Source organism: Phodopus roborovskii, unplaced genomic scaffold, assembly GCF_943737965.1.
Source record: "Phodopus roborovskii unplaced genomic scaffold, PHOROB, whole genome shotgun sequence".
NCBI lineage: Eukaryota > Metazoa > Chordata > Mammalia > Rodentia > Cricetidae > Phodopus > Phodopus roborovskii.
Window position 1 is genome coordinate 1377214 of NW_026126439.1, and position 24407 is coordinate 1401620.

General features: G+C 42.7%; 2 protein-coding genes across 3 annotated transcripts in view; one reads left to right on the forward strand and one right to left on the reverse strand.

Annotated features, from left to right (window-relative positions):
* Aco1 (aconitase 1) overlaps positions 1 to 13542 on the forward strand; it is a 55954-nt gene extending 42412 nt beyond the window's left edge. Inside the window, exons 16-21 of the mRNA XM_051187530.1 lie at positions 498 to 602; positions 1675 to 1817; positions 3119 to 3266; positions 9991 to 10113; positions 11265 to 11450; positions 12759 to 13542. Of these exons, the coding sequence (XP_051043487.1) occupies positions 498 to 602; positions 1675 to 1817; positions 3119 to 3266; positions 9991 to 10113; positions 11265 to 11450; positions 12759 to 12872 (819 nt within the window). The 3' untranslated portion in view covers positions 12873 to 13542. The remainder of the gene's footprint in view (positions 1 to 497; positions 603 to 1674; positions 1818 to 3118; positions 3267 to 9990; positions 10114 to 11264; positions 11451 to 12758) is intronic.
* Positions 13543 to 19861: 6319 nt separating this feature from the next.
* The window catches only part of Rigi (RNA sensor RIG-I), a 46366-nt gene continuing 41820 nt past the window's right edge, over positions 19862 to 24407 (reverse strand). For both annotated transcript variants that reach the window (XM_051187532.1, XM_051187531.1), the window contains 2 exons: positions 23612 to 23755; positions 19862 to 22086 (listed from right to left, as the gene is read on the reverse strand). In XM_051187532.1, the coding sequence (XP_051043489.1) occupies positions 21790 to 22086; positions 23612 to 23755 (441 nt within the window). In that variant the 3' untranslated portion in view covers positions 19862 to 21789. The remainder of the gene's footprint in view (positions 22087 to 23611; positions 23756 to 24407) is intronic.

A 24407-nucleotide genomic window follows, 5' to 3' on the forward strand; every position in this document is an offset into this window, starting at 1 on the left:
AGTATAGGACTGACCCAGTTAGGATCTCAGTTAGGACTGGGCAGACTATGGGGGCCTCTGGTAGTAGATCACTATTTAATTACTAATATGGATGGACTTTTGGAGCCCATCCCACACAGAGGGATACTCCCTCAGCCTAGATACATGGGGAAGGGCCTAGGCCCTGCTCCAAATGATATGACAGATTTTAAGGCTCCCCATGGAAGGCCTCGCCCTCACTGGGGAGCAGAAAGAGGATGGGATGAGGAGGGGTAGTACAGGAGAGGACAGGGAGGGTGAGGGAACTGGAATTGACTTGTAAAACAAGCTTGTGTCAAATTTAAATTAAAAAACAAAAAGATTCCTGTCACTTAGCAAGACAAAGGAACCAGGAACCACTTTGTGTTTGACATAGAACCAAAGTAGCTTTTAGTAGACCTCTTCTGGATGTTTTGTATTTATATATCAAGTTTTTCCTAGCCTGGAATGTGATTAATTTTCCCCCTTTCTTATTTAAGACTGTAAACAAAAGCTGGAATGCCTTAGCAGCCCCATCAGATAAGCTGTATTCGTGGAATCCCAAATCTACATACATTAAGTCACCGCCGTTCTTTGAAAACTTGGTATGATATTTTACTGTATTTTTCAATATTGTGTATTTAAATTGTATTTATTATTGTGTGTCTGTGCTGTTTGTATGTGAGCATGGGCACAGGTGTGCCATGCATGACACAAGGGTGGAAGTCAGAAGACAATTGGCTCTCTCATTCCAGAGAGTTCCAGATTCACACTCAGGTTACCAGGCTTGATGCTGGTGGCAAGAACATTATCTGAAGCCATCTTACTGGCCTAACATGTTTTCTTTAATGTGTATGAGTAGTTTGCTTGCTTGTGTGTCTGTGCACCACATGTGTACTGTGGGGGGCAGAAGAAGGCATCTGATCCCCTAAACCTAGAGTTTATACAGTTGTGAGCCACCATTTGGAAACTGAAGAACAGTTGGTGCTCCTGACCTCTAAGCCATCTATCCAGCCCCTGGCTTTTTTTTTTTTTTTTTTTTTTTTTTTTTAATGTAAGCTCTTTAAAAGCTGTTTTTCCTTGTACAGTCTTACCCCACAGCTTTGTGCTGGCTGCTCATCACAGTAAAACCTTTGCATACTCAAGCAGATAAGGCTGGGAATTATGTAGAAGGCTTGGAGATCTCAATGTAGGCAGCTTCTCTAGCCAAAGGTTCTGTATGACTGCCGAGACATCCTAGTGAATAGATAAATACCACCTAGATTAGGCCCAGCTAAGGTCTGCAGGACTGGTCCAGGAGAATATCCAAAGGACTTGCCATGTTGATTTAATCTTACACCCCATGATGGATTGCTATGGAGGGAGTAGGAAAGGATGTCAGAATCTTCAGATGTCTTTGACATTTGAAGAAGTACATGGAGCTGCAGAAGGAATGTCCTTGTAGCTGCATGCCTTTGTCTTTGAGGGTTGATGCTGATATTTCACCTTCTCTCCAAGGTTTGGATGTGAATGTTTTCAGTTTACCTTACTCTAATCATCAGCAACGTTGCTGTGAGCCAGTAAACTAGAATTGTCCATGCATTGATTCAGAGCTCTCAGTCTGGCCCGCCTGGTTGAGCTCACCTGGTGACCTGTCTGTGAAACCTGGCAAATGCTGGCTTGTGTCTTCTTCTGTAGACTTTAGATCTCCAGCCACCCAAGTCTATAGTGGATGCCTATGTGCTACTAAATTTAGGAGATTCAGTAACAACAGACCACATCTCTCCAGCGGGGAATATTGCAAGAAACAGTCCTGCTGCTCGCTACTTGACCAACAGAGGGTAAGTATGGGTGAGGCAGAAAGACTTGGAGCCAAAGGGAGGAAACACGGGGAAGCTGGCATTTCTCTTTTCACATGCTGCTTTTGGGATCACACTGTTTTCTCTCTTTACTGAGTTTATTTGTTGCCTAATAGCACCATAGGAGAACTCACAGTGGCCAGGAGTGACAGCTTCCTAAGCAAGTGTATGCTTTAGGCTCACTGCCAGCCCTCTCCCAATCCATGGCAGAGCCTGTTTAGATCCAGCAGTGATATAATCGGGCATTCATTGCCCTGTCCTGCTGAGACAGTGTGAACAGAATTGCCTCAAGAATGTGCAAGTCACTCCCCCATTCAGCCCCTCAGACGTGCCAATATCCATAGGTACATCGGCACCATCTGCTGCTGGCTGAATACAGACAATGGGTTTGGGGGTTCCCAAGTCTGATGAGACTCATGTGAGGTAAAAAAAAAAAAAAATCCTGATTTCTGTCCTCCCTTTCAAATCAGTTCCCTTGGAGAGAAGGCTCGGAGCAAACTTGAGAAGCAGAGCAAATTTTCTCAGAGGGTGATTGTCTTGACATAGGAACTCCTGAGGAAAATGAATGCAAGCAATTATAATGTTCTCCTAACCACAGTGTACAAACCCAAAACATTCTGAATAGGATTTCAGAGGTTCTGAGGCATATATAGTTCTAACAATAAGGTAGTGTTAACATTCATCCCAGCATTGTAAAAAAAATAGGCCAGTGAACTGGCTACTGTGCCCATTGAAATAAGCTGTTCTTGGTATCACAAAGTTCCTTTCATTGGTTCTCATGCATAAGGAACAGACATTACTCTTATGCCTCTAGCCCTGCCATGATTCTTTTCCTCTGGAAAGTTATATGCTGTATTGCCACTGTGTTGCTTCCCTTTGCCTTAAGGCCCTGATTATTCAGGAACAAATCAGGCCTATTTCTGGTTAGTTTATGGAACATATTTAGTTGTCTACCATTCTCTGGTCCATCTGACTGGCTTCCCTATTACTTTTAATTCCGTTTTCATCTAATATGTGTGGGCATCCTGCTGAGTTAAGAGGACAAACTCCTTGCAGAATTCTTCTAATTTTCTATCCAAATCTGAAAGACTCTTGAGTTGACCCTGGAGAATACTTATCCTGACCTTCTTTGCCCCTGGTTGGCTCTCCAGCTGAGGCTTTGAAAGCAGCCTACAGAACAGTACTTGGCAGATTCAGTAACATGCTAGGTTTATGATATTTGTGTGTAAACTGTGTTTTCTTTACTCACATCAGTAAAGAGCTCCTCCTGCTTCTGTTATTAGCCTGACACCACGAGAGTTCAACTCTTATGGCTCCCGCCGAGGAAATGATGCCATCATGGCACGGGGAACATTTGCCAACATTCGCTTGCTGAACAAGTTTCTGAACAAGCAGGCACCACAGACTGTGCATCTTCCTTCAGGAGAAACCGTGAGTACAGTCTCTCTTCCTTCAGAAACCAGTGTCTGTCAGGATTGAGAGCCGGGCTCTTCATAGTAGCTTTCTTGGTTTTTGCAGTTGCAGCCTACCTGATTTCCTACAGTTCTTGCTAAGTGTCCATATGTGTGCCATTTATCATGATAGAAATTACAGTCTCTTGCTGATTAGTTAAGTACCATGGTTCAACTAAGTTTCATTTCCTGGAAGTTGAGCTCAAAAAAAAAAAAAAAAAAAAAAATCTCTCAGTGAAATTTCATATGTATTTAAAGTACTTGAAGGCTAAATTCCAAATTATTCAGGTTATTTATCAAGATCAATAGTGTATCCCCACTGGTATTTGTTTTAATTTACTGCATCCAAAGCAAAAGAAAGGCTATGGGAGCCCTTTGAGGTTTGCCCAGTCCTGAAGGACCTGTTTGAGGCTAGTATATATGCTGGAGTTGTTTATTTGTGGATGTGGGTGTGTGAGGTAGATTCTGTACTCAGAGCCACCTGAGGTAGGGTCCTAGCACGAGTTACTTACCTCTCTGGGCCTTTCTATAAATTTTTGACCTAGAAATAACACCAGTCATATGTGGCTCGTGGCTCTGAGGATTAAAACAAGATGGGATGCCCAGTAAGATCTGGGACAGTAACATATCTGCAGGTCCCCAAGGAGTATCTGCCTTTTTTTTTTTTTTTTTTTTTTTTTTCTTCCTCTTTTATTGAAAATATATACATATTTTTTTTTCATACAGCATATTCTGATTACCACTCCCCAACAACAGCTTCTCTGAGTTCCTCCCCAATTCCCCTCCCATTCAGGTCCACAAAACAAATCAGAATAGAACACAACAAAGAGGCCAGGCATTGGTGGCACACACCTTTAATCCCAGCACTTGGGAGGCAGAGGCAGGTGGATCTCTGAGTTTGAGGTCAGCCTGGTCTACAGAGCAAGTTTCAGGATAGCTAGGGCTACACAGAGAAACTGCCTCAAAAAAATAAAAAACAAAACACCCATCACAAGAATATTCATCATAAGAACACCCATCACAAGTTCATCCCAGGCCCAGGTCAACTTGACACAAAGTAATCCCATCTGTGCCACCATGGCTGTTTGTTCAGGCCACTAGTCATTGACAAGGATAGCTGAGAAAAGAGGCTGACTGTCCACAGAACAGGTGATGTTTTCTACTTAATTATTGAAATTTTCCTCAGATGAAGTTATCTTTTGGTGAACATTCATATGGAACACAAGTATGTTCACATACTTTGCCCATTTTGAAGAGATCTATTCACACACTTCTTCCCCAGATGTCTTTCTCACCAATGTCCATCATGTTCTTTCTAAGTCCCTGACCATCCAGCCAATCCATTGGCTACTGCCAGAACCATCAACAAACCAGGCTACAGGTGCATGTTTGGCAGCAAATGACATTGTAATGGGAGTAGGAACCATAGGCATTTGTACAGCTTCTTCATTAACTTGTTTGGTGCCTTCAGAACCTGCTCAGGCCCAATCATGTATATGCCACTTCCATTTGATAATGGATTGCTGCTGTGCATGTCCTACTTTATGACTTGGTAAGTCAGATAATACCCAGCTCATGATGAGCAGCTCAGGTCACATAGTCACTTGGTGATCCATTGTCAAACATTCTACTAAGGCCCAATAGCAGGGCCAGAGCTGTCTTCCAAAGGAAAAATGGTTGTCTACAATGATGATAGAGCCTTGCTCCAAAATCCCAAAAGTGTTTTCTGTGATTCAACCATAGGGGCCTGCCAAAGGCTCCAAACAGCTTCTCTATTTGCCACTAACACCTCAAGGACCATCACGTTCATTGAATCATGTGGTCCAAATGGTAAAGCAGCAGACACAGTACCCTGGACCTATTGAAGAGGCTTCTGTTCCAGGCCCCATACAAAGCTAGCAACTTTCCCAGCTTTCCAAGTCACTTGGTATATGATTCAGAGTAACACACCCAAGTGAGGAATGTGCTGTCCTCAGAATCCAAATAGTTCCACTAAATGTTGTGCTTTTTTCTTGGTGGTGGGAAGGACCAGATGTAAGAAGGAATATCTCTGAATGCCCCACACCACTTGTAATCTTAAGAATTTCACTGCGGTAGAAGGCCCTCATATTTTTGGTTGGGTTTATTTCCCATCCTCTGATGTACATATGTACTGCTAGCTTTGTGTGGGGCCTAAAATAGGAGAAGGCTTCAACAGGTCCAGAGTACTGTGCAGACTGCACAAGTCAAAAGTGGTTGCTACCTCTTGCTCCCTTGGTCCAAGTCAGCATAATGTTATCAATATAGTGCACCAATATGATATTTCATTAAAGACACAGTTGTTCAAGGTCTCTCCAAGTTATAACACAGGTTTGGGGAGATAAACTGTGAAGGTATACTGTTGGCTTTGCCAACTAAAAGGAAATTCCTTCTGGTGGTTCTAAATGTCAGGTTCCAAGATAAATGCATTTGCTAGATCAATAGCTACATGCCATGTTCCAAGAGGTGTGTTAATCTGTTCAGGTAAGGACCCCACTTCTGGTACAGCAGATGCTATTGGAGTCACTACTAGAGTTTTCGATAGTCAATGATTATCCATAATCCATCTGTCTTCTGCACTAGCCAAATAGGAGAGTTCGTGGACCCACCAGCCCTGCAACTTTCAAGTCCTTGATGGTGGCACCAATTTCTCTAATTTTTCTGGAGATGTGATAATGTTTTGAGTCACTATTTCCCTGGCAGAGGCAACTCTAATGGCTTCCATTTAGCCTTTCCAACATAATAGCCCTTACTCCACAGATCAGGGAACCAATGTGAGCATTCTGCCAACTTCTAAGAATATCTGTCCCAGTTACCTGGAGGTCACAGTGTTTCTTAGGGTCTCCTGCAATCAGCATCAATTCAGAACCAATATATCCAATAGATCCCAAAAAGTTTATTTCCTTTCCCCCATTGTATAAATTATTGTATAAATGCCATATGTTCCTCTGGGGAAGGACTAGAGATGGGATAACAGTAAAATCTTAGTGTTTTATCAAGGTCCTTCCTCAGAAGAACCTAGCCATCCCATCATTCAAGGGGTTCGGGGTCCACAAACTGGCTCAAGTAGGGAAATCGGTTCATGAGCCAAGATTCCCTTTTGCCACAATCCAGTGGAAACTTTCATTTGTTTGAGAATTTTTCCACTAACAGAGATCAAAGAAAAAATGATGTAGGCTTTTTATCTATTCCATGCTTGTAAACACCATGATTGAGTACCTAGTACCAAAGGACCATATGAGTCATGGCACCATAAAATTCACTTTGCCTATGCTGACCATTACAAATCAGGCCATTTTTGGACACTGCCTAGTCTATGCTAATTATAATCATGATCACCTTAACTATGGCAGTTAAGTGATGCCACCTGGCTCCTGCTATCCCAGTTAAACCCATCGCATTTAATTCATCCAACTGAGCAGCAGCATCACCACTCCTGAGGTCTGGCACAAGAAAAAGGGCATCAGCAAAGCTCTTTGGATGGGCTGGTGCCCCTCACCATTTCTCCTCTTACAGGGTTAGTGAACGGCGTGTCTTCTGGGCCTTCCCATTGTGGAGGATTAGGTTTCACACAGCACACTAACTCTAGCATTGCAATTTTCCTGAGCCTTAAAATCCCTTTACTTAAGCCAAAAGATATCAGGCACCTCCTACTTCTTTTTAGGAGGCTATCTTTTGACAGATGTTTCAGCCAACCATTCACACAAACTTTTGACATCTTTTAAACTTTGTGGGTTCTGTATTAAACCTAAACTCTCCTCTCAGTGGGCCCATAAAATAAACTCAGCCTGATCCAGTTTTATGTTCCTTCTACCATTATCTCACACCGTTCAAATCCATTCCCACACATGTTCCCCAGGCTTCTACATAAAGGAATTAGCAAACTGATTAAGCTCTCTCTTTAGGAGTCCTCATTGAGTACACTTTCTTTCTCTTCTCTAGGAGCCTGCTAGCTTTTAGTCTGGTTATAGGTCTAGAGACAACTATTGGTGGGCCCTGAGGGACATCAGTATTGTCTTCAACATTGGCATCTTCAGAGAAAGTCACACTGCTGGTTTATCAGATAATGAAAGATTAATTTCCTAAGTTATAGGTGGGAAAGGCAATATTTCAGGGGGTAGGAGTACATCTACTGCTGAGAGTGGAGACCTTGACAGCAGATGAATAATGAATGGAGATAAGATACTATATGATAGGGCTAGAGAGATGGCTCAGAGGTTGAGAGCATAAGAGCACTGGTTGCTCTTCCAAAGGTCCTGAGTTCATTTCCCAGCAAACACATGGTAGCTCATAACCATCATGAGATTTGGTGCCCTCTTCTGGCCTGCAAGAATACATGAAGGCAGAATGTTGTGTACATAATAAAAAATAAATCTTTTAAAAAAATTATATGATAAAATAGCACATTAGAGACCAAAGAAAAAGGCAATTACATGAAAGGGAGACAGGCCCAATCAATAACTATACTACTTTACTTCCTATAAGTGTGATAAAATATCATGGCGGAAATGACTTGGGGAGAAAAGAGGTTTATTTTATTTTTTTTTTTATTATTATGTATTTATTTATTTATTTATTTTCTGGTTATAAGTCATCATCAGGGAAGCCAAGGCAGGAACCTGGAGGCAGGAGCTGATGCAGAGGCCATGGAGTAGTGCTGCTTACTGACTTGGTCCTCCTGGCTTCCTCAGCCTGCTGTCTTAATTCAACCCAAGCCCTCCTGCCCAGGGGTGGCCTCACCCACAGTAAACTGGGCCTTCCCACATCAATCATGAATCAAGAAAATCACTGCAGGCTTGCCCACAGGCCAGTCTGGTAGGGGTATCGAGGTTTCCTCTTCACAGGATTCTAGCTTGTATCAAGTTGATGTAAAATTAACCAGCACAGTAGTCCTAAACATAGCAGCAGGTAGGAAGGAAGGAAAGGAGGCAGGACATGGAGACAATGCAAAAAGTAGGAAACTTTAAGAAAAACAGTGAGCTGGGCGATAGTGGTGGCACATGCCTTTGATCCCAGCACTTGGGAGGCAGAGGCAGGTGGATCTCTTTTGAGTTCAAGGCTAGCCTTGAACACTCTACAAAGTGAGTTCCAGGACAGCCAGGGCTACACACAGAGAAACCCTCCCTTGAGAAGGAAGGAGGGAGGGAGGGAAGCCATCACCACAAAGCAATTTTTTTGTAGCAATCAGAAGCCTTTGTTCATTAAAGAAAAAGATGAAGAAAGCATTAAAATATTCAAAGGCAAGGCTGATCTCTTTAGAAAATCTCTGGGAATATAGAGAGGGACAAAGGGAAGGTTCATGAAGAAGGACTAAACTCATATAGCATAACATCTGTTTAACGGGGGACCTGAAAACAAAATGGGAGCTGGAGAGATGGCTCATTAGTCTGTGACTTGCTGCTGCAGAAGGTGTTACCAGCACCCGCATCAGGCTGCTCACAGCCACCTGCAACAGCAATTCCAGGGGCCTGATGCCTTCTGGCAGACACAGGCAGCTCTACACAGGTGGTATACATATATTTGGACCTATACACACAAATTAAATACATCTTTAAAGAGAGAGACAGAAAGGAAATTACAAAATTACTGAAGAAACAACACAAGGAGTTTATTTTGAAAAGGCCCACTGAATACTAGCCACATGATTGTGAAGACCTTGTCAAGTCATAACATTTGAAATTAAGGAAAATAGAAATTAAGAAAAGCTGTATGAACTTCTGGAGGGAATGCAGCCTACAGTAACTGAATAAAGCTGCTTCCCTGCAGGACTCTGAGCGCTGCAATCTTGAGAGCACTTTTCAAGACACAAACTCCCACTCTGTTAATTCACATGGCTAGCTATTGCTGTCTTGGCAGGTAGGTTGTTTCCTTCTGAAGCTTGAGCAGGGGAAGGCACATCCTGTTGTGTAGCAGTTTCCACGTGCATGAGTTCTCTCTAATCGAGACATACAGAAGCTTTCCAGATTCAGGTGGTAACAAATGAAATGAACCCAGCCCACCCATCCACCCAGGTACTAACATGTTAGTTAAACCCTGTTTTAGAGTTTAGAGTCTTGTTGAGCCCCTTCAGTTGACTCCCTTTCAGGGTGTTTATTTTCTGATCTGCTTATCTGTAAACAAATAATTGTTCTTCAGTCACCAGCGATCCATCCCATCAGATGTCTGGGGAATTCTCAGCTCAGCAGAATATCCTGTGAGAAGCAAATTTGTTTGTGGAAGATGTTTTTGTCGTTGTTGTTTATTTAATTAGCTGACCCTTCCTGGCCTGTTGTTTCATGCTTCCGTGCATGCTTCTGCTACCTCTGCCTTGGCCTGCATGTAGAGGGGCAAGAAGACTGCATTTGATATCATTTCTAAACATACCATCTTCCGTTTTGCTACCTTTCCAGACTAGTCACTGCTGAGCCTCTAGTCCTGGGCCAGAACCCAGGTTTCAGGGGATTTTACCTTTTAAGTTTCAAATAGTTACAACAGTGAAAGAGGAGGAAGAGAACATCAGATGTAATTCCCTTTTTTCTGCCTGATGCCCTGGGATTTGAATTTATAAAATTGTACAGCAGTTACATTTTAGTCAGAATTAAGTTCACTTTGGTGGGAATGAGAAGAGTTAACTGGAGACTTACAGACAAAGCCCGTGGCCAGGATTTCAGTTTTTCATTGATTTAACTGTGTTTCTTCTTCCTCAGCTTGACGTGTTCGATGCAGCTGAGAGGTACCAGCAGGCTGGACTTCCCCTGATTGTTCTGGCTGGCAAAGAGTACGGTTCGGGCAGCTCCCGAGACTGGGCAGCCAAAGGCCCTTTCCTTCTGGTGTGTATGAGGTCGAGGCTTCCTAGTGGGAAGTCTATCAGAACTGGGGCAGGAGTGGGGACGGTACTTGGTGGCTTTGTTTCTAAGACATTAGGGAAGAGCAGATTGTGAAAAGCTTGTGATATTCGCCCAGCCTGCTTCTCTGTAGATCTAGACTTCTACTCAAAGGGCAACAGTCCAAGGAGAACTGGCTCACATATATCAGGTGGGCTTGGGCCTGGCAGCCATCAGCTCTGTGGGTAATTAACTTGGAGGAAAGCCTGTGAAGGCTAACACATTCAGAATAAAGCCAATAAATGAGGTGAACTAAAGTCTCATGCAATAGCCAACTTTATTCAGAGCCTCAGACAGTTTATACTGTGTTAAGAAAGGTCACATGAATAAAGCTCTCATGAGTTCAAGCTGTATACAGTCACAAAGACAAGTTGCATGTGGAAAAAAAAACATAGAGACATGTAAAGGATAATTTAAACATTTAATTGAATTGAATAACAGCAAGCAATAGTGAGTAATCTGAAGTAAACTCACTCCTATCCACTACACCTGGGAGGAGCACCAAACACATTCCAAGAGCAATTCCACGTTTTAAAGAAACTGGAGTCACAAGACTTTTGTTTCTTGGAGTATTCGCAAGCACTCAGAACTCTCCTCACATGACTCCATTCCTGGACCATGATCGACACATCATTTATTAAGACTGTTGTCCTCGGGGAATGTAAGGGAGCAGTGAGGAGTTGGGCTCCTTTAGAAGTGGCTTAAAGTAAGAGTGGGTGCTTTCATTCTAAATTACATGTGTTTAGTATGTCACTTGAGCATGAGTATATACGGTGCATACACATGAGAACACATACAACCACAGTCCGAGGAAGGATAACTAACTTGCAGTTGATTTTAGCCTTGTGGGACCTAACGCTTCATGGAAAACACCTTTACCCACTGAGCTGTCTCACCAGCAGGAAAGAAGTCAAGTTATTGCTTACGGAGTGCTGGTATATTGTAGGCAGTTGGATAAGACTCACTACCAAGTTATTTATAAGTAGAAAATAGTATTTTAGGTGGATGACTAGCAGGTACTTAGAAGCTGTAAGTTTTTGTGTGTCTCCTGAAGAAAAAGTTAGAGCTGTGTCCAAACTTCTCTCTTGGCTCACCAGGGAATCAAAGCTGTCCTGGCAGAGAGCTATGAGCGTATTCATCGCAGTAACCTGGTCGGGATGGGGGTGATCCCCCTTGAGTATCTCCCTGGTGAAACTGCAGACTCTCTGGGACTCACAGGGCGGGAACGGTATACTATCAACATTCCTGAAAACCTTAAGCCGCGCATGAAGGTTCAAATAAAGGTAAGCAGAGCTTCTGCAGGCAGGACCTGAGGCAAAGGCCTATTGCCTGTAGTCAGAAATTAGTGGAGGGAGGGGAGGTGACTGGGGTTGGCATTAGATATGAAGCCTACTGGTACTACACAGTTCTACACAGATTGGGTAATACCTGCTGATTATCATATTTGTCTTAATTCATAGTGTTTATCAGTCCGTTCTGAACTCCCATCCCCAATTAACCCCATTCTCTGTCTCTTTTAGCCCAAAGCATAGTGATGAAAGTTTAAAGATGATATTTTGCTGGTATCCAAAATTTTCCTTTTTTTTTTTTTTAATGAAAGTATGATCAACAGATCCTGTGTTCACTCCCTCCATGAGCCTCATCCTAGGCCTCAGACTTTAATTAACCCCATGGCTGTAGTTTAAGGGCGAAATGTCCCCCTTGGCTCTGGCCTTTAAACTCTTGGTAGCCAGTGGTGGTGTTGTCTGGGCGGTTTAGTTGTGCAGCCTTGTGGAGGAAGTGTGTTACTGGGGGCAGGGTTTGAGAGTTCAAAGCCTCACAATTACAGTTCCCGCTCTCTGCTTTCCACTTGTGGGTAAGGAGGTGAGCCCTCAGCTTCCTGCTCCAGCAGCCGCCTGCCACTTGCTGCCATGCCTCCCCACCATGATGTCTTATCCCTCTGGAAACACAAGCCAAGATAAACTCTTTCTTCTCTAAGTTGCTTTGGTCATGGCAGTTTACATAGCAACAGGAAGAAACTAATGCAGAGGTGGTGACACATGCTTAGGGGAGGCAAGAATAAACTGCCCAGCACCAGAGTCCCAGGGGGACTTAGCACTACAGAGGCAGCTGCTGAGGTCCCAGTGAGCAGCTGGATCAGATGCCGAAGGAGCAACCTCAGTGAGACCTCTGCTGCCCAGAGCATGTCCAGAAGAGGCTTAAGAGAAAGCCTCACTGTCACCCACAGCTGCTGTCCTAGGAGGCTGTCCTCTTCTCACATGCCTCTCACCTGCATCATAAATTCTGCAGTGCTTCTCAGCCTTCAGGGGGCTTGTTGAAATACACATGCTAATCCAGTAGGTCTGGCTGAGTGCAAAGGCTACTGGTTCCATATGCTTCCTGCACATTCCAAGAGCAATTCCATGTTTTAAAGAAACTGGAGTCACAAGATTTTTGTTTCTTGGAGTATTCACAAGCACTCAGAACTCTCCTCACATGACTCGAATATGGACCACACCGTAACTGAGGCTAGTGGGCAGCCAGGTGGGATTTCCCTGAAGCAGGTGTTTCGACCCCTCCTTCAGCAGCTCTTTGCCTCTTTGCCTTTGCAGCTGGATACTGGGAAGACCTTCCAGGCTGTGATGAGGTTCGACACTGACGTGGAACTCACTTACTTCCATAATGGAGGCATCCTGAACTACATGATCCGCAAGATGGCCCAGTAGGTGCTGTCCTCTCAGGATACCTGCCGTTGGTGCTAGACCCAACGAGGTACCAGGCCCCAGCTGGCAGAGGCCTGGTAAAGCAGCCACCTCTACCTCTAAAGAGGGTGCTGCCAAGATGAGCAAGTGGGCACTGCCATTCCTGGAGTCACAGAGCCAGGAGTTTCTACATTCTAGATTTGTTAATCTCTGTGTTTTTCTATAATTTGGAATCTAGAATCATGGGAAGGTCAGTAATACCAAAAAGAGAACTACTACCTTGTCTTTAAGTTACTGATCACCGGACATTGATTTTCACCCTGACTAATCTTCAGCTGAATACTAGCCAGTATTTTCAGACATGTCTCCTACCCTTTGTATTGTTTTTCTGTCCTCTGCTCAATGAAACCTTCCCCGGAAAACCTGTTCCTCTGTACATTACACCAGTGTTAACTAACTTAGGCAAGAACTTCTTCACACTTCAAATCATAGTGGTGACATCATCCCCTTCTACGTGAGCAAGGCCTGGTGCATAGGTCAGCCATCAAAAGTGTGTGATTATGTACTTTCCAATCAACAAGAGAACATCTTCTACCATTTTCAACATCTGTTGAGAGGGGGGCTTTGTTTGAAAGTAACTGGGAGGGGGACAGGATTTCTAATTTGAATAAGATTAAATATATTTTCATGGAAATGTGTTGGCTTTGGAATTGAGTTCTGTTGGGAATGTGACCACAGTGCTATGATGCTGAGAGCCATATGAGCCTTGAAAGGCCTTCATGTCTGCTGTTTCTATCACTGTATCCGGACAGCAGACACAGAGGGATCATCGAGGAACTAGTGTGTGAGCTGCTGTTTGAGAGCAGAGGACAAGAAAGCTCCTTCTACCTCAGGCACAGCATAGCAAGGAGCAAATCATGGCTTCTTGGTGACCTAAAATCTGTTCCCTCATTTTCATAATTGGAATTATTTCATGGCACGCCTTGTTCTGCTGCCGTAACAAAATGCCACAGGCTATAAATCATACATCGCAATGCTATTCAAGAGTATGCACATGCACACACAGGAGCACACACACACACACACACACACACACACACACACACACACACACACACACACACACCCCTTTACTTTCTCCCGGGAGGCTAGTTTGCTGCCATTCCCTTGGCTCTCACACTGTGAGCCTGGCTTCCTTGGGTCTCTATGAGAACTAGAGCTGAGGGTGTTACCTGTGCTGTGCTATTCATGGCCTGAACCCTGAGACCAGCCAGTGTACCTGTTAGGGATTAAAATTTCCTCTGGGGCAGGGGCTGCCTTGTATCTCTTAAGTTTTTATGAACTAAAAAGTAAATTGTATTTACTTTGTACATGACTTTTTTTAACTATGCAAACATTGTAGAGTGACTAATTTTTTATAGTTATTTTTTGTGGTGAGAATACTTCCAAGTATATATTTTTGAAAGAATATAAAAGTTACAGGTATTAATAGCGGTCACTTCACTGTACCACAAAACTCCTAAGCCTTCCTCCTAAATGAAGCCCCAATCCTTTCGTGTTTTCGTGTATGGCTGGCAATACTTTATCCCATGTCTTCCTCTCCCATGTCTTCCACAGCTGACTCTTCACTGGTCTTTTTTATGTTGATGCTCGTCTTAGCCCCTTGCAATTACTGCTGCATGCATTTAACTTTAGACATAATGAGGTTGTGCACTTATTTTTCTTCTGTGTATGGCTTTTTCATTTTACATAATGACCATAAGGTTCACCCAAATTGCCACAAATAGTATATTTGTGTGTACACACATGCACCCTCTATATTTCTTTGTTGATTCATCCATGGATAGGCACTAGACAATAGGCAGATTTCATACCTTAGCTTTTGTGAATAATGCTGAAATGAATATTGGTACAGGTGTCTCTTCAACAAGCTGATTTAATTCCTTTGGATGCATGGCTAGAAGAGGGATTTCTGGGTCATGACAGTGGTCTTCTTGTCTAGTGGGCTGCATGGGGTCTTTACATGTACATGGCCTCTGGCCATGTACGCACATACCCTTCCTCCGTGCTCTCCCTAGTACTAACCTCTTGTCTTTTTGACAGTGACCATACTAATGGATTTGGAAGTGCTAACTCAGGGTTTTATTTGCAGCTCCCTGATGATTAATGATGCTGAGTCTTTTCATATACATGTTGGTCATTTTGTGACTTCTTTTGAAAAATGTCTGTTCAAGTCTTTTGTCCATCTTTAATTGAATTATTTCATTTTGTTGTTGAATTTTAATGCCACATAGTCTAGATAGTAGCTGTTCATCAATGTTTTCACCTGTTTCATACTCCATCTAACTCTTAACTATTTCCTTGGCTATAAAACTCGACACAGTCTTGTGGGCCTATTTTCATTTTTGTTGCTTTTGTCCTTGAAGTTCTGACCAGAAAAACCATTACTATAACCAGTGTCATGGCATTTCCCCTATGTGTTTATCTAATATTTTTGTGGGGTGAGATCTTATGCTTATATCTTCTATCTACACACACACACACACAAACACACACACACACACACACACACACATACACACACGGTAATATAAAGATATAAAGGTCCAGCTTCATTCTTTTGCATGTGACCATTCATTTTTTTCCAACAGCATTTTTTTTTTTTTTTGAAGAAACAACTCTTTCTCCATGACTCCATGTCAAGTCATTTAACCATACCTGTGCAGGTTTATGTTAACAGTACGTTTTTCCTGCCAGCCTGGAACCACCATGGTGCCAGCCCCAATTAACACACAGAGACACTGTATTAGATATGATTCTGTTGGCCAGTTACTAGTTTCTTATTGGCTAGCTCTGTCTTAAAAAATAACCCATTTCTATTAATTTAAGTGTGTCCACGTGGTCTCATCTTACTGGAGAGAGGGCCAGTGTCTGCTCTCGCCAATCTCTACATGCTGACTTCTCCCTACTACTTCCTCTTTCCTCCTCGTCTCCTAGTCCCTCCTATCTTCCTTTCCTATTGGCCAATAGTGCTTTATTCATTAACCAATAAGAGAAACATATTTACAGAATGACATCTCCCATCAGGAGGGGGGTCTCTGTTCTTTTTCATTGGGTTATACATTGAGTTTTCCTGTTTTTATGTTAGCACCATGCTATTTTCACTGCCATGTCTTTGTAATATCTTTGAAGTTAGGTAACAGTAGTAACTCCATCTTTGTTTTTATGCTCAGTATGCCTTTGGCTAGAGGGAGTCTTGTGGTTTTATGTATGTAGTAAAGTTGCTTTTATATCTTAGAAAAACATCATTGGGGAAAAAATGGCATTAGGAATTTCATAGGATTACATTGAATCTGCAGATCATGGGGTTAGTGCAGACAGATTAATAACTTTAATTCTTCCACTGCATGGAATTCAATTTCCTTAATTTCTCCTTTGGCTCATTAGCTGTTCAGGAATATAATATTTACACATTTTTTGCACATTTTTAAAAGGCCTCCTGTTATTGGTAGGCAAGCACTTCCTTCCGTGTGGCTCTGCTTGTTTAGCAATGTGTTGTCCCTTTGTCTTCTCAGCACCGTCCCTTATGAGTAGGTGAAGTACCTCAGTGGAGTCTTTTAAGTATCTACCAGATATCTGGAGTTGTGCTCACCACAAGGCCTTCAGGGGGTCATGTTACACTGCAGGCTCTTTTAAAAGTGAGTGACACTCTGGTCACATAAAAACTGTCTCCCAAGTTTTGTATTTTAATGCCACACTTGACATGTTTTCATATTGTACATCTCTTAACAAATGGTTGTGACATTTTAACATTTTAATAGTGTTATCTTTAAACCTTAGGGTGGGAGTAAATGGTAGTAAAAGGTTTATATACCATACAGCAGTGTTTTCCATGGGTGTGTACCTACTTTCCCTGTGAGTTTCATGCTTTTGTCTTTTCTTATTTGTAACTTCAATTACACATAAGAGCTGCCTGTGGCATTTCCTGTGACAGCTGTGTTAGAAATGACTCCTTCATCCCATGTTGGGAAAACCTTTATTCTTTCTTCATTTTAAAAGAATGGCTGTTTTGGAAACAATATTCTTGACTGGCAGTTTTAGGGAAGAAAGTGTTTGATCCTGATCTTCTCAGCCTCCATTAATGTCTATGCTTAAGCTATCCAGACTGTGAGATTTTGTAGCAGCCTTTGTGGGCTAAGACACTGGTTATGAGGGAAGTTTCTTGTGGCTTTGACTCCAGAATGAGACCTTTTCACTCTTACCTCTATCTAAATGTATCCTCTGTTCTTTTTACTTTAGTATTTTTGGCCTGTGTCCTATGCTGGTCCAAAATAAAATAAAACTGTACAGCCTTTTACCAGAGTTCTCAAGGTGGTACTGGCCCACTTACTTTTCAATTGAAAGAATAGCTCTTGCTGGTTCCATTCCCTCCTTCCCCTTGAAAAGGGGATGATAATCGCCTGTGTGTTTATGATTTTCCAAGTCTATTACTGCCTTATTCTTCCAAAGGACAGGCATTCCTTGGCAACCAAAGTGAGTTAACTGGCAAATTTTACTTAATACAGTAATAAAGTACATTTTGGGGTGTGTGTGGTGTGTGTGTGTACATATACAACATTTGTGCTACATAAAAAATACTATATAAAGAATGGATATGTAGTCATGTCTGTCTCAGGGTGTTAGAAGAACAGCTCAAAGTTGATGGGGGATGTCATTATCCTGTGAATATATGTTTCCCTATTTGGTTGATGAATAAAGCTATTTCAGCCAATAGACAGACAGGATTTAGCCAGGCAGGAAATCCAAACAGGGATAGAGAAAGGTAGTAGGCAGAGGCAGAGAGATGCAATGTAGCTATTGGGGAGGTAGGATTCCCCAGGCATTCTCCGGTAAGCCAAGACCACGTGGAGATACATAGATTAATATAAATGGGTTAATTAAGAGAGAGCTAGTCAATAAGAAGCCTGAGCCATAAGCCAAACAGTTTATAATTAATGTAAGCCTTTGTGTGTTTATTTGGGACTAAACTGCTGAGGGACCAGGTGGGACAGAAATTTCGTCTTCACAAAGTTGGTTAAGCAAAAGAGAAAACTAAATTGGCCTGTGTTACTAAAAGGATAGTGACATCATGGCCTCAGGCTTAGTTGGTTCTGGTAACTTAAACTCGGGCTCTTTACCCATCATCTATCTCCCTCTCAGCTCACATTCTCGTAACTTCTGAGACACATCTATTTGTATTCTTCTGAGTTCCTCCATGGGTCAGGAATATGGCTACCATCCGCTGTTTGGTGCCAGTTAATCGTTTGTCATCACAAACATTTGCCGCAGGCACAGACAGGACTTTGTGTTCATCAGTGAAGGACCTTAACCTTGGCACAGCTTCTTCAAGACTGTATTAATGTCTAAGTTACTTTTCGTTTGTAGGAATATGCCTTGGGCCAGCTTCTTAAGGACTGTGTCAGTGTCTGAGTTACTCTTCTGTTTTTGGAGGAATAAGCCTTGGCCAGCATCCTCAGGAATGCATCAGTATCTGAGTTACTCTTCTGTTTTTGGAGGAGTACACCCTGACAAAAGCAGTGTACAGGACAAGGGGTTATTTTGGTGTAGGGCTCCAGAACAATACCACTCATCCTGGAGGAGAAGCAGGCAGGGAAGCATGAGGCAAAGGACAAGAAGTGGAACTGGCTATAGTCTCTGGATACATGCCCAGACTTCCAGAGAGGCTCCACCTCTGGGTTCCACAGCCTTCCCCAACAGCACCACCCTCTGAAGACCAAGTGTACAAACAGGGTGACTTCCGACCACAGTTGAGATAGTGTGGGGCAGCCAGCCCATGGGTTGTACAGGAGTCAAAAACCATTCCACTGGTCACTGCTGCTTTAGGAAGTTGTTAAATGCCATCACCACAGATGTGATTTGGCACTCAACGAATTTCTGTCTACTTAGGCAAATTGCCATAAACAAAACTAATCAAAGCTGCTCTTTTTATTACAGGTTTTAGAAGTTTGCACCCAGCAAGCCTGAACCTGTCTGTTAAATACAGATTTTTAGAGTGAAATGGTAGTTATATTTACAGTGTATTAAAACATGATCCAGAAGTTTATAGTTCACTTTGCTGGTATCCCAGCTACATATCTACTCCTGAGTTTCTACATGATGCTAATTAACAAACAGAAATGTTTCAGGACCACTGGCTTAAATGGATGTGGATATGACAGAAGCAATACTATGGTCCTGTGTGCTGTAAACACTAAGAAAGGTCTAAAAGCTTCCCAGGCCATGCATTGCATCCCTCAGAGGACCTCACAGCACCATCCCACAAGACTTGCTTGCAGATCCTGCCATCCGGTTGGTCTGTTATTTGAAATCTGGTTCATACCAAGGGTTTTAAGTACAGGAGTCAGGACTTCAACCTCACTGCATAATGATAAGACCTTTGAAGACTCCATTTCCAGATGTAAATGGAACAGTATCAGCACTTGATCACAAAATAGCAAGTCTATGACTGTAGAACTAGTTGTATCTGATCTCTAAAAAGGATTCATGCTGGCAATCTGTGAGGACTCTAGTGGGGACCGGTGGGTCATGTGCTCGTGGGAGGTTCCAGATGCAACCTTCCATTAGGAAGTCTAAAGACCAGCTACCAGCATTCTAGCATTTCTCAAACCCTGCCTATTTTACTCATGCAGTACTTACTAACCCAGAGTTTGCTCCATTCCAGGGTGTACCTGGAAGTGGCTTAACTTCATGAACAACAAAAATTCTCAGTTCTGTTTCAGCTTTAGTCAGCTTTTCCCCAATGGCAGAGAAGGGACTATTCCACTTCAACTAAATTATCACTGTCAGGGGCTGGAGAGATGGCTCAGCAGTTAGGAGCACTGGCTGCTCTTCCAGAGGCCCTGAGTTCAATTCGTAGCACCCACATGGCAGCCCACAACCATCTATAACTATAGTGCAAGGGATCCTATGACTACTTCTAGTTTGCCTATGTACATGCAGACAAAACACCCATATACACAAAATATATAAATGATTTTTAATTAAATCTTGTAATGTTTAAAGGGATTTTTCAAATAATTTCCAGTACATATTTCATACATGCTATTATGTTCTTAAGCTGCAGCAGCAAGGAAAGGTATCACATTAAAAGTGATGAATGAAAGTCACCTCCCAGAAAATTCATTTAATCCATTTATAACATATTAAGAATTTTACCAATAACCATTATCATATACCCAAAGGAGGCACATTCACAACACAATGACATTTGCTCAACTATGTTCGTAGCAACATTATTTGTGATAGCCAGATCTTGGAAACAACCTAGATGCCCTTCAACTGAAGAATGGATAAAGAAAATGTGGTACATTTACACAATGAATTATTACTTAGTGGTAAGAATTTTCAGGCAAATGGGCAGAACTAGAAAAAATCATCCTAAGTGAAATAACCCAGACCCAGAAAGACAAATATAGTTTAAGTGGATACCAGACATAAAGCAAAAGATACCCAGCCTACAATCCACAACCCCAGAGAAGCTAGAAACCTCTTCCAGAAACAGATGGAAGCAAATGCAGAAATCTACAACTAATCAATGAGCCAAGCTCCTGGAATACAATCAAAACAAACGGGGAGCAATAATATGAACAAAGGAGTCAAGACCATGATGGAGAAACCCACAGAATCAGCTGACCCGAGCTACTGAGAGATCGCTGACTCAGGGCTGACAACCTGCATAAGACCAAACTAGATACCCTTAATATAGGTAGCAGTGGTATGGCTTGGACAATATATGAGGCCACTGGCAGTGGGTCTAAAATCTAACACTAATGCACAAACTGACTTAGTGGAGCCCATTCTATATGAAGAGATACCTTGCTCAGCATAGACACTTTGGGGGACTTTGGCGGGAGGATGTTCCCCTGGGCCTGCCTCAATGAGATGATGGGACAGACTTAGTAGACTTCTAGGGGAAGCCTTACCCTCTCCAAGGAACAGATGGGGGTGGTAAGTGGGAGGAGAGGAGAGGGGATAGGGATTGGAATGTAAGAAATAAATAAAGGTAAATATTTTAAAAGAGGGGGGGCAAGCATTTCATCATAGCACTAGAGGGGCAGAGACAGATCTGTGAGGTCAAGACCAGCCTGGTCTACATATCTAGTTTCTGGCCTACAGAGATCCTGTCTCAAGGGAAATGAGAGAAAGAGAGGGAGAGAGGGTGCTGGGGTTGGAGGAGCACATGGCTTGAGATGTCTAATCAAGGATGGGAAATTGCCCAAGTTAAAATAGCAGACTTTAGAGTAAGATGTGTAGTAAATGAGCAGGACAGAAATACCTTCTCAGCAAGCATAGCTGTCCACTATAGTGTTTTAAATTTTAAAGGCATGTGTCACTTTAATACATACATTTGTGCATATTGAACCTTGCAATCACCTATACTGTCCACAAAAACCAATGAAAAAAGACTGGAAAGGAGCAGAAACCAATAGAATCCGAAGAAGTGCAACAGAGCCAAAAGCAAGAAAGGAGTCCAATGCAAGAACCAGAAGTGCCCATTGGACTTGGCAGTCAGTCTGGTGGCCTTGAAAAGAACAAATTCCTAGATTAAGGGCAAAGCCAGTGTGTGGCAGGTTGAGCAATCCTGATGTATTCAGTGGCTATGTGTTCACTGGTGGGCAGTTCTGAAAAGTATAAAAAGTATAAAAAGTATAAAAGGGAAGTTCCCCCCCCCCCCATTGCCAAGTGCTATGAGTTATTGGTGAATAAGGTTTTGAGTGCTACAGTTGGTGTGTGTGTGCTTTGTGTGGATGAGAACTGCTTGGTACAAACAGGTCAGGTCATCTGGCATTCGACACAGTGTAAGCGTGTGTGGGAAAGGATTGGTTCATTGCTTCTGCCCTCCAAGTCATCGCTCCCTGTGTGAGACTTGGGAGCCTCAAGGTCAATGAGACATTTCTGCAGGATCAAACTCTACCCTTTCAAAGTGAAAGTCCTTCCATTTTGAGTGCCGGCTCTGAACTCCACTTGCAATGTCTTCCACCACAAAACTTTCAATTTTTATGACTGGAATCTCGAACATCTTGTATTTCACATGGATTCCCCAATCATGGCGGCAGTTCTGGATGGCACAGAATATTTTTGCTTTCTTCTCGAAGCTATCATAGCTCTTTGGTTTAGGGTGTAGCTTAGACACAAAGCGCTCCTTAAAAGCCTTTCCAAGGACAGTGTAGTGGGATTTCTGTGAGGAAGAGATTGAATGCAAAAGGGTGTTAGAAGCAGTCAGAAAAGGACATAAAAACTGCTCACCAGCCAGCAAGGATGAGTGAGTGGGATCTCTGTCATTTTACAAATGCAAACAAGAGAGACTATGGACAGTCTCCTGCAGGTCAGGGAAGAGCCCATTTACTGGGAGGAGGTACAAGTTCTGTATGTTGAGCACTTACGAAAAGTGTGTGTGTGTGTGTGTGTGTGTGTGTGTGTAGAGGCTCAGGAGCTGGATTGTCCACAGGCCCGGTCGATAGTTGATTTAAGAGTGTAGATAGTTGGTTTAAGAGTGTACCGTGCAGAAACAAGCACAGACCCAGCATCCCATCCTCCAGGAAAATGGTCTAACAGGGCCACAGTGAACAAGAAGCCATTGAAACTGGATCTGAAAGGACCTTTTCCATCTGAAGAATCAGATTCAGAAAACAGATGTCACTCTTTATGCTCCTTGCCCAAATGGACCTATGTAGCCCATCCCCTAGCTAGTACAGCCATCCATCACCCTCCATTGGTAGCAAGAATTACACCAGCATTTATCTCTGGAGGTTTTGCTAACCTTTAATTAAAAGTTTTAAGGGGACAGACATGGTGGTGCATGCCATTAATCCCAGAACTCAGGAGTCAGGAACTAGTGGATCTCTGTGAGTTCAAGGCCAACCAGGGCTATATAGAGACCCTGTCTCAAAGGGGAAAAAAAAAAAAGTTTTAAGGGGTTGGGGGAGTAGATGGCTAACCTGGCAAGTGTTACTTTTTTGTTTTGTTTGTTTTGGTTTTTCAAAACAGGGTTTCTCTAAATAGCCCAGGCTGTCCTGGAACTCTGTCTGTAGACCAGGGTGGCCTCAAACTCAGAGGCCCACCTGCCTTTGCCTTTCAGATATTGCCATTAAAGGAGAGTGCCGACACCACTGCCCCCAGCTGTGTTATATTTTTACATTATAAACGTGCTCTCTGGAGGTAGGCAGAGGTAGGCAGAGCTCTGTGAGTTCAAAGCCAGAGTGGTCCACAGAGAAAGACTTTCAAAAGAACTAACTTATTTTTATCAAACTGACACAACTGTCAATGCATATGGTGTGCAGTGTGATAATTAATCTAATCATGGAACGATCTCATCATAGTAATCAGCATTCCCTTCTGCCTGAACAGTTGTCATCTCTTCATGTTACAAAGCTATGAATTTCCCTCATCTAATTTTTGCCAGAATGAACTGGAAACTGTAAGCAGTGCTCACCCTGCTGTGTGGTAGAACCCTGAAGTATCTATCCTGCCTGACTGGGGCAGCTGTAATTACATCTCCCTCCACTCCCTGGCCTATAGCACCACTATTCTGCTTTGTGCTCCCATGATATCAGCTTTTCAGGCTCCCACATAGAAGCAAGATTTTATTTCTTAATACAGGGACCATAGCCAACAATCACAACAGAATAGTGCCCTTCCCACAAACACTTCTCCAGGAGATGAAAAAGCTTTAACTAGTACTACAGCCTGCCAGGGCTACTCACCTCAACCACTCGGATGTCAGCCGTGTAGCACGCAAAGGCCTTGCACTTCCCACACAGCAGTTTCTTATTTTCTTTATCAGGGACAGGTTGTGGTTTGTGTTGACTGTCTCTGATGAATTTTTCATTCAACTGTATACCGTGAACCTACATGCCAAAAGAAAAGTCTCTTGAATGACCATAAATAACTAGCATGCAAGGATAAATAAATGCACAAGGCCACATCATATGTACATGTGCACACACACACACACACACACACACACACACACACACACACACTCAAATGTAAGTTCCATGAGCACACAGTATCTATTTGCGTTGTTTTGTTTGTAAAACTCAACTTCGTAATTCCTTTGGTTCTTTTAACTCTTTAGTAGTCAGTGTTTATCCTCCATTAATCTTTCAGTTACTTCCACAAACATGTCTGTTAAATAGTCACATGAGCAATGCTTTCACTTTAGTGGTTTGCAAAACTTTTAAAAATCTTCACAAATGGACCCATCATATCGATGCTTCAGGCATAAGCCAAAGGAATGGATAGAGGGGAGAATAGCCCTCTATCTGAAACCTCCCCTCAAACACAAAACATACTGCTGAATTCCAGTACAGTATAATGCCTGTATAGTACGTCTGTATTCTAACTCAGAATGTGGACTCTGGCTGAGGAAGGAAAGGATTGGGCTTTATGGCAAACCAAATGAAAGATTATAAAGAGTGAGGAGAGGGCAGACAGGCCAGAAACACTGGGGTCCTGGCAACAGCGTGATGGTCGATCCCTGTGTTTCCTTTCGTCCGA